At 46.1% G+C, this 12,672-nt stretch overlaps 1 protein-coding gene across 1 annotated transcript in view; it reads right to left on the reverse strand.

Moving 5' to 3' along the window:
- PTPRT (protein tyrosine phosphatase receptor type T) overlaps window positions 1–12,672 on the reverse strand; it is an 815,678-nt gene that overhangs the window by 673,385 nt on the left and 129,621 nt on the right. The window contains exon 5 of the mRNA XM_068986822.1: window positions 7,341–7,515. Within this exon, the coding sequence (XP_068842923.1) occupies window positions 7,341–7,515 (175 nt within the window). The remainder of the gene's footprint in view (window positions 1–7,340; window positions 7,516–12,672) is intronic.

Raw genomic sequence — 12,672 nt, forward strand, 5'->3', positions numbered from 1 at the left:
AAACAACTGAGCTCCGGGTAACCATCAGGAAGAAAACCATTTCACTCCAAGAGAGGGACACAAGTGCAGAGGCCCTGAGGTCAGACTTGCTTTCCTGGAGTTCAAGGAAGAGGAAATTGACAGGTGTGGCCAGAGAATAGGATGAAAGGAAAAATATGGGGCTGGGAGGCTAGGAATCAGAGACGGAGAAGGGGTCAGAACTAGACTGTGTTAAGAAGCTTGGATTTTATTCTGAGGGTAAGAGACAAGCTAGTGCAGGGTTTTAGGAAATGACGTGCCAAGATTTAACTTGTTTTCAAACTGTCACTGAGGCTGCACAGAGAGCAGACCTCAGCGGTGCAGAAGTGGAACAGGGAGGAGGCTGGCAGACTCATCCAATTGCAAAGAAAGGGCTTAGTCTCAAGAGGTGATAACAAACTGTGACCTAGGAGCCAAACCCTGCTCTGTGCCTGTTTTTTTTTTTTAAATAAAGTTTTATTGTCACATAGCCTCACTCATTCATGCCATCTTTTCTAGAGCTGCTTTTGCTACAACAGCAGAGTCGACTAGTTAAAACAGAGCCTGGGTGGCCCATAAAGATGAAAATGTTGACAACCATGCCCTGTGTAGGAAAGGTTTGCCACCTCCTAGTCTAGGGTGTGGACAGGTGAGATGGTAGGGGCGGTGGGCCTCCAGGCAGGCTTAAGCAGTGGAGTTTACACGGCAGAGGCCAGATTCCAGCCCCGGCTCTCTGACCACTGCACCATAAAGCTCCCAGCTCCCCTCTGCCTCTGAAGACTGGCAGAGAACAGATATGGATGCTCGGAGTCTGATTTGCTCCAGTGCTATCCAAGCTGAATGCTCAGAGTGGTTGCTGTCTTTGTTTCTTCTCTGGGTGTGCATTGGTCCTCCTGGGCTGCTCTCACTGACGGGACAGGAGCCAGCAGCCTTGGTCACCTTGGAAGGCTAAAGATCCCCCTTCTCCGAATTGCATTAGCTGTTCTACCCTCTGTATATATTTTCTCAGCTCACACCTGATTACAAGGTCTATCATACTGGATTTTCTAAGAAATGTGGTTAGAAGAAATAACAGGATCTATTTGGCACAGGCAGGCATGGGCTGGAATCCCAACTCTGTCACATATAAGCTGTGTGACCTTGGGATGATTGCCTAACCTCTCTGATCCTCCACACCCTCATCTGTAAAACGGGGACGCTATAGCACATGTATCGTATGGCTACTTATAGGCTTAGTAAGATAGTATAGTAGGCACCTGACACAACTAGAAAGCCATCCGTTATAAGCCTGCATGATTCTTCCTACTAGACCATGATCTTATCACGCTACTTGACCCCCAACCCCCACAAACTCTTAACAGTAAGGACAAGTCAACTATTCTAGTCAAGTAATCTTTAAACCACAGGCTGTAAACTCAAAGGCCTAAAGGAACAAGCCTAATGAGGTGAGCCAAGTGGGCCAAGTCAGGGCAGGGGTGAACTGTGGAGCGTCCCAGAACAGAGCAGCCATACCAGCCCACTGCTGCCATCCTAAAATGCAGGCTCAGTGTGGCCAAACAGACACAACTTCAAGAAGAATTTAAGGATTGGAACAAAATGTTAAAAGAAAAAAAAAGACAGTGCAACCTAAGTAAAGCATCTCTGCAACCAACTTGGACCAGTGGGCTGCATTTGATGACCCCAATCCCATTCCCCAATGTCGTTGCAGAGAAAAGAGACCTTAAGGTGATTAAGTTTAAATTCCCGTAGTACAAGAAGCAGAACAAGGAAAAGTAGCCAGTGTATTGGCATTTGATCAATATCTCCTTGAATACAGTAAAATATGATTATCGATAATTGCAGATCTAACGATTGTTGTTGTTCAGTCGCCAAGTCATGCCTGACTCTTTGCGACCCCACGGACTGCAGCACACCAGGTTTCCCTGTCCTTCACTATCTCCCAGAGTTTGCGCAAATTCATGTCCACAGAGTCCATGATGCTATTTAACCATCTGACCCTCTGCCACCCTCTTCTCCTTTTGCCTTCAATCTTTCCCAGCATCAGGGTCCAAAGAAGGAGGGAATGGCAAACCACTCCCGTATTCTTGCTGCGAGAACCCAGGAACATGAACAGTATGAAAAAGCAGAGATATGACTGGGTGGGTGTCTATTTTGTACTAAGAGCTATACATATATTTTCTCCCTCTAATAAGGATCCAACTAGCTATATGTGTCCCCATTGAACAGATGAGGAACCTGAGGATCGAAGCAAATATGTAATTTCCCTGAAGACACAGAGAGCTGGGGCCAGGTTTGAGATTGAGACTGGGATGTTGACATCCATACACAAAATCTATACTCCTGACCCTGCCCAGCTGCCTTGATAGAAAGTCACAAGGGACTTAAATCCGAACATCTGACTCTCAGCACCAGCATTGGATTTCTTCGAGGAACTAATCTGTATATTGATAAGAAGTTCCGAAACCATGGTAGGTTGTTAAACGGAGTTAGAAGACAAATTTTAAAAAACCACCACCAACAAAATTTTTATGAGTTAGAAAGTTGTCATCAAGACCACATCTGCATATTTGAAGAAACTTAAGCCCTTGGGATAAGCTAAAATACCCTGAAATCAAAGGCTTTAGGAAACCCAGAAACAGACATCAAATTAGTCCATTTATGAGCAGTGGTCCGGAACAGGTAGGTTGAGGGGCCAGATTGTCAATTGAGTGAAACCTCAATTACAGAGTAATCTAATGTATACCCAGGTACATTATCACAACTCAATAAACAGCTCTTCAGAATGAAGTAATTCCAATTTGCTTGCATTCTGATCTGTGTGTTGCCCTGAAAATTTTGCATTACCTACATTCAAATGAGGTGGTGTTTTCTGAAGCTCCTATGCTCACAGTCCCAGGACAGTACACGAGCCACAAGCCAGCCATAAACACCCCTGCCTAGGGAGAGACAGAGACAGAAATGGAGAAAGAAGTCTCCACCCTCTACAGCTTGGCCCACCACAAGCACCTGCCGCAGACAGCATCAGAGGGACCTCCGGCTCCTGGCATCCTTGGGAGCTGAGGGGTCCTATGACCTCCCAACCCCTGCATGGCCTGAGTTCCAAATGAGTGATGCCAGGCGGAGGGGGCCCATGAGGTCAGGAGGCCGAGACAAGCAGGACCAGAAACTTTTCTTTTGTTCCAGATCCCTGGCTCACTGGTGGTGGACAGAGGAGGAATCTGGGGAGACTGATGTAGCGGGAACTCCAGGACCCAAATGTTCCAAAGCCTACATGTTGGGCCCCATTAAAAAAAATAATGTAAAAAATGCTGGCTGTGCTGTGCAGCAGGCGGGATCTTATTTCCCCGACCAGGAACTGCATCTGTGCCCCTGCAGGGGAAGCACAGAGCCCTAACCACTGGACCACCAGGGAAATCCCATGACCCCCACTTTAATATCCCTCCAGTATGTTCTGCACATGAGGGAAGCTCCAGTTCCCACTCTGCATAGGAAGCCTCAAAGGGTCTCTCCAGGGCCACAGATATGGGAACAAGATCGTGCCCTGGGACAAGTGTCCTGCCCCATCTACCTCAGTTCAGTTCAGTTCAGTCACTCAGTGGTGTCCCACTCTTCGCGACCCCATGGACTGTAGCACACGAGGCCTCCCTGTCCATCATCAACTCCCGAGGCTTGCTCAAACTCATGTCCATCGAGTCAGTGATGCCATCCAACCATCTCATCCTCTGTCATCCCCTTCTCCTTCTGCTTTCAATCTTTCCCAGCATCAGGGTCTTTCCCAATGAGTCAGTTCTTCCCATCAGGTGGCCAAAGTATTGGAGCTTTAGCATCAGTCCTTCCAGTGAATATTCAGGGCTGATTTCCTTTAGGATGGACTGGTTGGATCTCCTTGCAGTACCTTGGACTCTCAAGAGTCTTCTCCAGCACCACAGTTCGAAAGCATCAATTCTTTGGTGCTCAGCCTTCTTGATGGTCCAACTCTCACAACCATACATGACTACTGGAAGAACCAAAGCTTTGACTATACAGCTCTCTGTCAGCAAAGTGATGTCTCTGCTTTTTAATACACTGTCTAGGTTTGTCATAGCTTTTCTTCCAAGGATCAATTTAATTTCATGGCTGCAGTCACCATCCACAGTGATTTGGGGGCTCACCATCCACAGTGAGCTTAAGAAAATAAAATCAGGGATCGAATCCAGGTCCCCTGCATTGGGAGTACACAGTCTTAGCCACTGGACCATAAGGGAAGTCGTGTGTGTGTGTGTGTGTGTGTGTGTGTGTGTGTATGTGTGTCTGTGTGTGTGTGTGTGTGTGTGTGTCTGTGTGTGTGTCTGTGTGTGTAGGCAAGGGTTAAATCCATTTCTCCAGGAATCTGGCAGTTGGTATCCCACTCCAGAAAGGAAGGGAACAGCGGAAGTCTGATGCATGAGTTAAGAACTCAAGTTAGCAACAGGTCAAGGGACCCCTGCTATGAGCCCAGCCTGCTGTCTGGATGTTTTTGACACTGTTCAGGACATGATGCTACCAGATGCTGACAAGGCCACAAGCGTCAGGCCCTCCAGGTGAGACCTAAATAGCATGATCCAGCCCCTGGGCCAACCCCCGCTCTGCCCCTAAGGACCCGTCTCTGTCTCAACCTGGCTGTGGATGCTCCTACAGCTGTAAAATGAATTAAAATAAAACCAAGGTGCAGAGCCACAGTCAGGACTAAATAAGATCATGAATGTGAAGAGACTTCTACATTCAAGGGGTCTAGTTTCTAGCTGACCCCCAAGTGAGTGTAAAAAGAGAAGAAGTGCAACAGGGAACAAAAACAGGCAGTAAGAAAATGCGATATTCCATAAAGGATTTCAATAAGGTGCAACCAAACAGGATCCATCACCAGGAGCGCAAACCCACCTTCACCCACCATGGAGGAGACTTCTGAAGGAGGGCACCCGGTGCACCCCTTAAAATGGAGTGGTGGGGGCTGCAGGGGAGGGGCAGAGCAGATCCTTAGCTCCTGGAGTGTATCAGGGTACTACCCCCTCCAGGCTGAACTCAAGCCCAAGGAACACAGCCAGCAAAGGACAAACCCCAGTCCCAGGACACCCTGGCCACCCCTCCAAACAAAGGCCATGATGCTTCACCATGGAAACCACATCCTCTGTCCAAGAGGCCCCTGGATTTGGCCCCACACCTCCTTCTTCACACCTGGGGACATAAGGAAAGACGAAATGGAGTGTTCTCTGACTCCATTTGTCTGCATGTGAACAGTTAGTTCAGAGCCCGACACTAGCCCCAGAGGTCCTTCAACCAATCCACTCATTACCAGCGCTGTGCCGGGCACGGCAAGGTGCTAGTGAGACCAGGACAACAGGAGAAAACACAGTCCATTCTCAGGATGGGGAGGGAGGCTTCCATTGCTGTGTGGGATATCACCATACAACAGGTATAGTGAGCGTCCAGAAAGCACAGCGCAGGAGTAACATATTCACTGACTATAGGAAAGACCTGCAAAGGCCACTTTGTCACACAGATCAACGTTATGGGCCAAAAAGTCAAGAAACGAGCCTAACAGGATCAAAGTGATAGCTTCTTTGATATCTATTGGCACTCAGTGTAAACTATTTTAAAGATGCTTGTTTTTCCTGTTCGTTGTTCTATTCATAACCACTCAATTTGTTGATCTTCACCTTAAGTGTTCATAGAATTCCAACGAAGAGATGAATTCCTGCTGAGGCCAATAACTCATTCGCTGATCCACCACTCAACACATATTTTAAGCTTGAGTCGTATGAAACGACTGATCGTGCAGGGCAAAGCCATGGAACACTGGTGATCTCAGACGGCTTGGCACGCTCAGCACACATGCCAGGCACTCTGCTAAGCTCAGGGGGCTGACTGTGAACCACGAAACACATGGAAGATGGCCCAAACTCTGTTGAGCTTATATCCTAAGGGGGGACACAAAACTGCCAAGTAAATCAAGAAAAATACAGAATTTGGAAATGTGAAGAGTGATAGAACGTGACCGTGAGAATAGCGGGGAGCTAGGAGAGGGTAATTCTCTCAGAGAAGACGGCATGTTGACAGTCAAGCTGAGATCTGATGAACGACAAATGTGCAGCCATGTGGATACCCGTCTGGAGTCAGGACATCACAGGAGAGAGAGTCTCAGACGGCAGACTCACCCAGGAAAGGTCATCATTACACAGGCAGGCAAAGAGAGGTCAAGGTTCCACACCAACCCATCCTTTGCCCAAGGGAACCAACTCAGGAGCCTTCTCAGGGGTTGAACAACGCTTCTGTCTTCAAACACACTGGGTATCATTCTGCAGCTAGCATTAAGATGAACAGCTTCACTATTTCATTCACTAAATTACGTTATATTAAAATTTTAACCGGTGAACATAACGCTGGAAAATGAGAACATCCATACGCTGCTGTTTTCCAGTATAAGCTGTCAACCTATTTTTTTTTTCAAAAGCAATATTGCAACACAAAGAAAAATCCAAAAAGATGCTTATATTCTCTGGCCTAACAACTCTACCCCTAGGGAATTTATCCAAGGAAATAATATGGTTTAGTAGAATAAAAATATTCTCTTTCGAGGAACTCAATTGAGGTGTTAATTATTGCACGCACAAAGGAAAGATAAAAACAAAAGCACCTGGAATTATCTAAATGATGACAGAGATTTTTAAAAATAGGATGATTATGATGAACTTGATGAAATAGCACACAACCATTAACACTGTAACAAAGATTATAGAGTCTTTTAAAAGTGAATGGAATATCCAGCTACTTGAAAGAGCAGAAAAGGGACAATGTACATATTTTCATGGAAAAACACATCAAAGATACCTCAAGGTGAACAAGAAAACTAGGAAAAAATTGATTCAAAGTCAGTGGGGTGGGGGTTATTTATTTCAAAAGTCCTTCTAAAATATTGTCACTATATCGAGTTTTCAATAAAATATCCCTTAGAAACAATTGTTTTCTTGATCACTGTAACAGAATGCCACCAAAGCACAAGGACATTGGCTCACTCTAAATTTAAATGCAAAAAAAAAAAAAAAAGCCAAATTTAGAGACGTCTTCCATGTCATCTACCCCATAAGCTTTCATGTACAGATCTTACGTCTAAGACTCAACTTTGGATGACAGTGAAATATTGCATGATTTTGCAGTAACTTTATTTTTTTTTTTGAAGTGGGTTGATGGGGAGAATTTAAAGCTGTTTCATTCTATGGAATGAGTGAAGGAACCGCAGATAAGAAAACAGCAGTCTTAGCTCTTCCCAGCATGCAAGCTTGGGGCCAAAGGATCCCCATGAGCCCAACCACCTGGGTGGAGGCACTCACCTTTCACGATCAGCTCGGCATAGTTGGACACACCAGAGCCGCCGTCAGAGCGGATCACACAGCGATACTTGCTCACGCTCCGCTGGGTCGTGTCTGCCACACTGACCGTTGCCGAGAAACGCCTGTGGTTGACCACACGGGTAACCATGAGGGCCGTGTCCCTTCCATTCCATTGCTGCAGGACAGAGGAGTGGAGCAAGAAATCATGGTATCACACACTGCCAGCGTGGAAGCTCCACCCACCCTCCCCCACACCCCTGGGGCCCATGACTTTCCATAATGAGTCTCCATTGCTGATATCAGTAGGTGACATGATTCAAGAATAAACTTTGCTAGGGGGCTGATGCGAGAGGGCAGCCGCCTGCCCATAGGAAGAGGGCACAGCCCCTTCTAAACACCTTGGCTCCTTGCTCATCTGCATATGGGGTTGGCACTTAGCCCTTTAAACTCCCTCCCATTTTTGTTCATCTCTTAAGCAAAACCCACAGCGTATCCCCAAGAGCAGATTCAGGTAAGTCGGTGAAAACATAGACCACAAAGTGGTAATAAACAGCTGGCGTGCTGGTACCCCACCCACAGTTTCTGAGTGCCCCCTACATGGACCAATCTGTCCCCCAGGCACAGTGTGGATGGGGGCTTTTCAACACCTCTCCTCCTTGGCACATGCTCCTTCCACTGCCTGACGTCTCCTGTCTGCCTGGAGAGACTCGCGCTGCCTTCAAGCCCAGGTGCAGCTCATTAGCATCTCCAGTAAGTGCCCTTGACTGTCGCATCACCTTCTCGAAAGCTCCTCACTCTCCTACGTACGGTACAAACTCGCCATGCATTTCTCTAACAAGTGTTTCCCTCAGTAGACTGTTAGCTGCCCGAGGGCAGGACTTTGCTCTTTTCATCTCCAGCACCATGCCCTGATGCCTCTTGACTTGATAAACACGTCTAGAATCAACATTTTTAATAAAACATTTTTGTCTTTACCATCCTGAATCTTAGATGTGATATTCTGGGTTTGAAAAACTCCCTGTTTCACAGTAGCAAGTTACAATAACTGATAGGAAAACAAGGGCAAGTGAATACCATTTGTGCAAATTCAGGCAGGCAAGTTCCTTTTCCTGGCCTTCAGCTCCTCATTTAAACCATGGATCTGATACTGGGGCTTGCTTTATGGAGTTATCGTGACAAATAGATGAGAAGGCATGGAAAACATTTAACCAGAAGCATATTCTGGTGTCAGTGGAGCTCTCTAAATCAAGGGTCCCCAACCTCTGGGATCTAACGCCTGATGATCTGAAATGAAACTGATCTAATAATAATAGAAATAAAGTGCACAATAAATGTAATGTGCTTGAATCATCCTGAAACCATACCCCCAGCCCCAAGGTCTGTGGAAAAAAATTGCTTTTCACAAAACCAGTCGTTGGTGCCTAAAAGCTGGGGGATCGCTGCTCTAAATTAGCCATGAAATTAGAGGTGAAGTGGGGTAAAGTGGATAACAGCTCTTCAAAGATGTCTATGTTCTAATCCTTAGAGCCTGCAGATACATCACTTTACATAGTAAAAGGGACTCTGAAGATGTGATTACGGAGATGGAGACAGATTCTGAATCAAACGAAAGGACTTATATGCAGAAGAGGAAGGCTGGATGGTCAAAGTCAGAGAAAGAGACAGGGTGACAGAGGCAGAGGTCAGAGTGATGTGACCTCTGAAGGAAGGAACCACGAGCCAAGGAATGCAGGGCGGGGTGGCCCCCAGAACCTGGGAAGGGAAAGGGGAGAGAGTCTCCCCTGGAACCTCCAGAAGGAGCACAGCCCACTGACACCTCGATTTTAGCCCATAAGACCCATTTCTGACTTCTGATCTCCACAACTGTAAAAACACGCTTCCATTGTTTTAATCCACTCAGTTTGCAGAACTTGTTACATCAGTAATAAGGAATTAACACAAACAGCAAAGGACTAATTTAAGTGCAAAAATATTAATTTTTTCAAGTTTAAATCTTATGTTGATGTCTCCTCCAGGATTATTTCACTTTTCTTCTTAATGATGTCAGATTCCAGCGAAGATTAAGTGCATCCCCTTGAACCATTTACATTTTTTCTGTTTAGCTACTGAAACCACCAGGCTTTCTCCTGTGGAAGAATAAGAAATTGTGGGTTGTCTTATAAAATCTCTGGAAAAACAGGCCTTTTGATAATCACATTTGTCATATTGGGAGCAGGCAACAGCCAGACAGGGACAAGCTGAGGGCCCAGAGCCATGAAAGGCAGCAGCGCTGTGATGGACCGGGGCAAGGAGCCGTGGAGGTGAGGTTCAGAGAGATGAGGCCACACGCAAGGGCAAGCAGAGGCTCAAGGTCAAGGCGACTGAGCAGTCACCCAGGAGGAGCCCAGAGGCAGAGATCGCAAGAGATTCCAGAAGACCAGGAGTGGTGAGAGGCTCAGAGGCCAGAACGCTGGGGCAGCACGGAGAAGGGATTTAAAGCAGAGAGGATGAGTAAGAAGCACAAGTCCCCGCCACTGTCAGCCCCAGACAGAGGCAGAGAAGAAAAGGGGAGGAAACAAAGTGAAATTTTATCGTGCAGGAGACGACTCAGGCAATGGATAGGTTTGAGTGGACGCAGGCGGGATGCCAGAAGCCTGAAGTGGACCACAGCCTGGAGACAAGAGGAGAGAGAAAAGCCTTCCAGCCACGACACTGAATGCCATGTACGTGCACAGGGTTCAGATGCTGGGATGCTCAGAAGGAGCAGGACAGTGAGGGGAAGTCAAAGTCCCGGGAAAAGCCAGGGCGGCGCGGGACACAGACGGTGCACGCTGAAGCCTGTGGGAAATTCTGCCAGACCCTCAGGCCCATGTCACCGCTTCGTCTTGTTGGAACTCTTCTTTTGCCGCCTGTAATGTTTTTCACCCACAAGTACACCCTTCCTCCGAAAGTTCCAGGCACGCCTCTTCTTGTGACAAGTGTTTGAGAGCTATATCTGTTATAAAATGAATCATCTTCTAGTTGATGACTCAACTGAATCAATTTCCCAGTGGGCACTCAAAACAGTGTCTTAGGTTGGGTTCCCCAGACAGAAGCATGGTCTGGGGGCACTGGCTCGTAAAGCATACTTTGTCCCATTCTACCCAGCACTTTCCTATCTCTGCCTCTTCCGCCAGTACTTTATATGATATGCTAAGTCGCTTCAGTCGTGTCCGACCCTCTGTGACCCCATGGACTGTAGCCTGCCAGGCTCCTCTGTCTGTGGGATTCTTCAGGCAAGAATACTGGAGTGGGTTGCCATGCCCTCCTCCCACAGGGTCTCTGCAAAGCTCATGAGCCACTGCCTTGAGATTTGCTGGTTGTCTGCTCCTGAATCTATGTTTAATTGTTTTTTTTTTTTTTAAAGAGACTAGGAACTGATTTCTGTAGAACACTGACAACGTGGGAAGCTCAAACACCCCTGCAATAACACACTGCTTCCTCTGAAAAGTCAGTATATCCCCTGTGAATAAAGTTCCATAACAGAGTTTGATAAATATTTTGTTCAAAGCATGGGATCTGTCTGAGTGTTTATTAAGGAGAAGTCACATTAACGAACATAGCTCAATGCTCAGTCTGGGTCAGGCATTGTGTTAAGTGGCCTATGCTTAACCCACCTAAAGTTCCTAGGAAAAGTCCTTTTCAAATGGTGGGGCGCAGACTAGCAGCATCAATGTGACCTGGGAACCTGGGAGAAATGTTCATTTTAATGAGAATTCGAGGGCTGCTATACGTTTGTGGAGGCTGTTTATTGGGGTTGGTAGTTGTCTTTTCCCTTTCCCTTATTCTATTATTAATCACACTGGAAATGTACTCATTATTTAACAAAACAGAAAATAAGACAGTGTGGAATGTGGAAGGTATCATTTCTGCCCAGAAGAATTTATAGGCCAGTGCTAAGATTCCAACAAAACAGCAAAAAGGGCAAAACATGAAGTCAAGTATTAAAATAGCATCCTTCAAGGAAGAAAACATGGGCAGCAGAGAATGAGCAATGCTCTCAGAATTATCTAGAGTGTGGTTCTCCAAGGATGGTCCCCAGACTCACTGCATTAGCAGCCCCTGGAACTTGCTAGAAATGCAAATTTTCTGTCCCCACACAGGACCTAATAAACCAGGAACACTATGGGGGTGGGCGAAGGACACTTTTGCTTTCACAAACCCTCTAGGTGATTCTGATGCATGATAAGGCATGAAATAAGTCCTAAGAATATTTCTATTCCTCAAATGAGGAAACTGAGGCAGAGAGAAGTCAAATGACATGATTTAGAATTGTTGTCATTGTTCAGTCACTAAGTTGTGTCTGAATCTTTGCAACCCCATGGACTGCAGCATGCCAGGCCTCCCTGTCCATCACCAATTCCCAGAGTTTACTCAAACTCATGTGCAATGACTCGGTGGTGCCATCCAGCTATCTCATCCTCTGTCGTCCCCTTCTTCTCCTGCCTTCAATCTTTCCCAGCATCAGAGTCTTTTAAAATGAGTCAGCTCTTTGCATCAGGTGGCCAAAGTACTGGAGTTTCAGCTTCAGCATCAGTCCTTCCAATGAATATTCAGGACTGATTTCCTTTAGGATGGACTGGTTGGATCTCCTTGCTGTCCAATAAGTTGGAGTCTCCTCCAACACCACAGTTCAAAAGCATCAATTCTTTGGTGCTCAGCTTTCTTTATAGTTCAACTTTCACATCCATACATGACTACTGGAAAAACCACAGCTTTGACTAGATGGACCTTTGTTGGCAAAGTAATGTCTCCGCTTTTTAATATGCTTTCTAGGTTGATCATAGTTTTTCCTCCAAGGAGCAAGTGCCTTTTAATTTCATGGCTGCAGTCATTGTCTGCAGTGATTTTGGAGCCTAAGAAAATAAAATTTGTCACGGCTTCCATTTTCCCCCATCTATTTGCCATGACGTGATGGGACCAGATGCCATGATCATAGTTTTCTGAATGATTTAGAACAGTACTTCTCATATTAATGTGCATACAAACCACCTAGGGAATTTCTTAAAAATGCAGACTCTGATTCCTTGAGTCTGTGCTGAATTACTTGACATAATTCATTTTTTAAAAAATTTATTTATTTGGCTGAGCTGGGTCTTAGTTCTGGCACAAAGGATCTTTAGTCTGGGCAGGCGGGATCTAGTTTCCTCACTGGGAATCAAACCCTGGCCCACTGCAATGGGAGTGTGGAGTCTTAACCACTGGACCTCCATGAAAATCCCTTGATATGCTTCATTTCCAGCAAGTTTCCAAGTCTTGTCGATGATGCTGGTCCATGAACCATAGGACGAGGAACAAAACCTTACAAGACTCT

This window comes from Capricornis sumatraensis, chromosome 15 (genome assembly GCF_032405125.1).
Source record: "Capricornis sumatraensis isolate serow.1 chromosome 15, serow.2, whole genome shotgun sequence".
In the NCBI taxonomy this organism is placed as follows: Eukaryota; Metazoa; Chordata; class Mammalia; order Artiodactyla; family Bovidae; genus Capricornis; species Capricornis sumatraensis.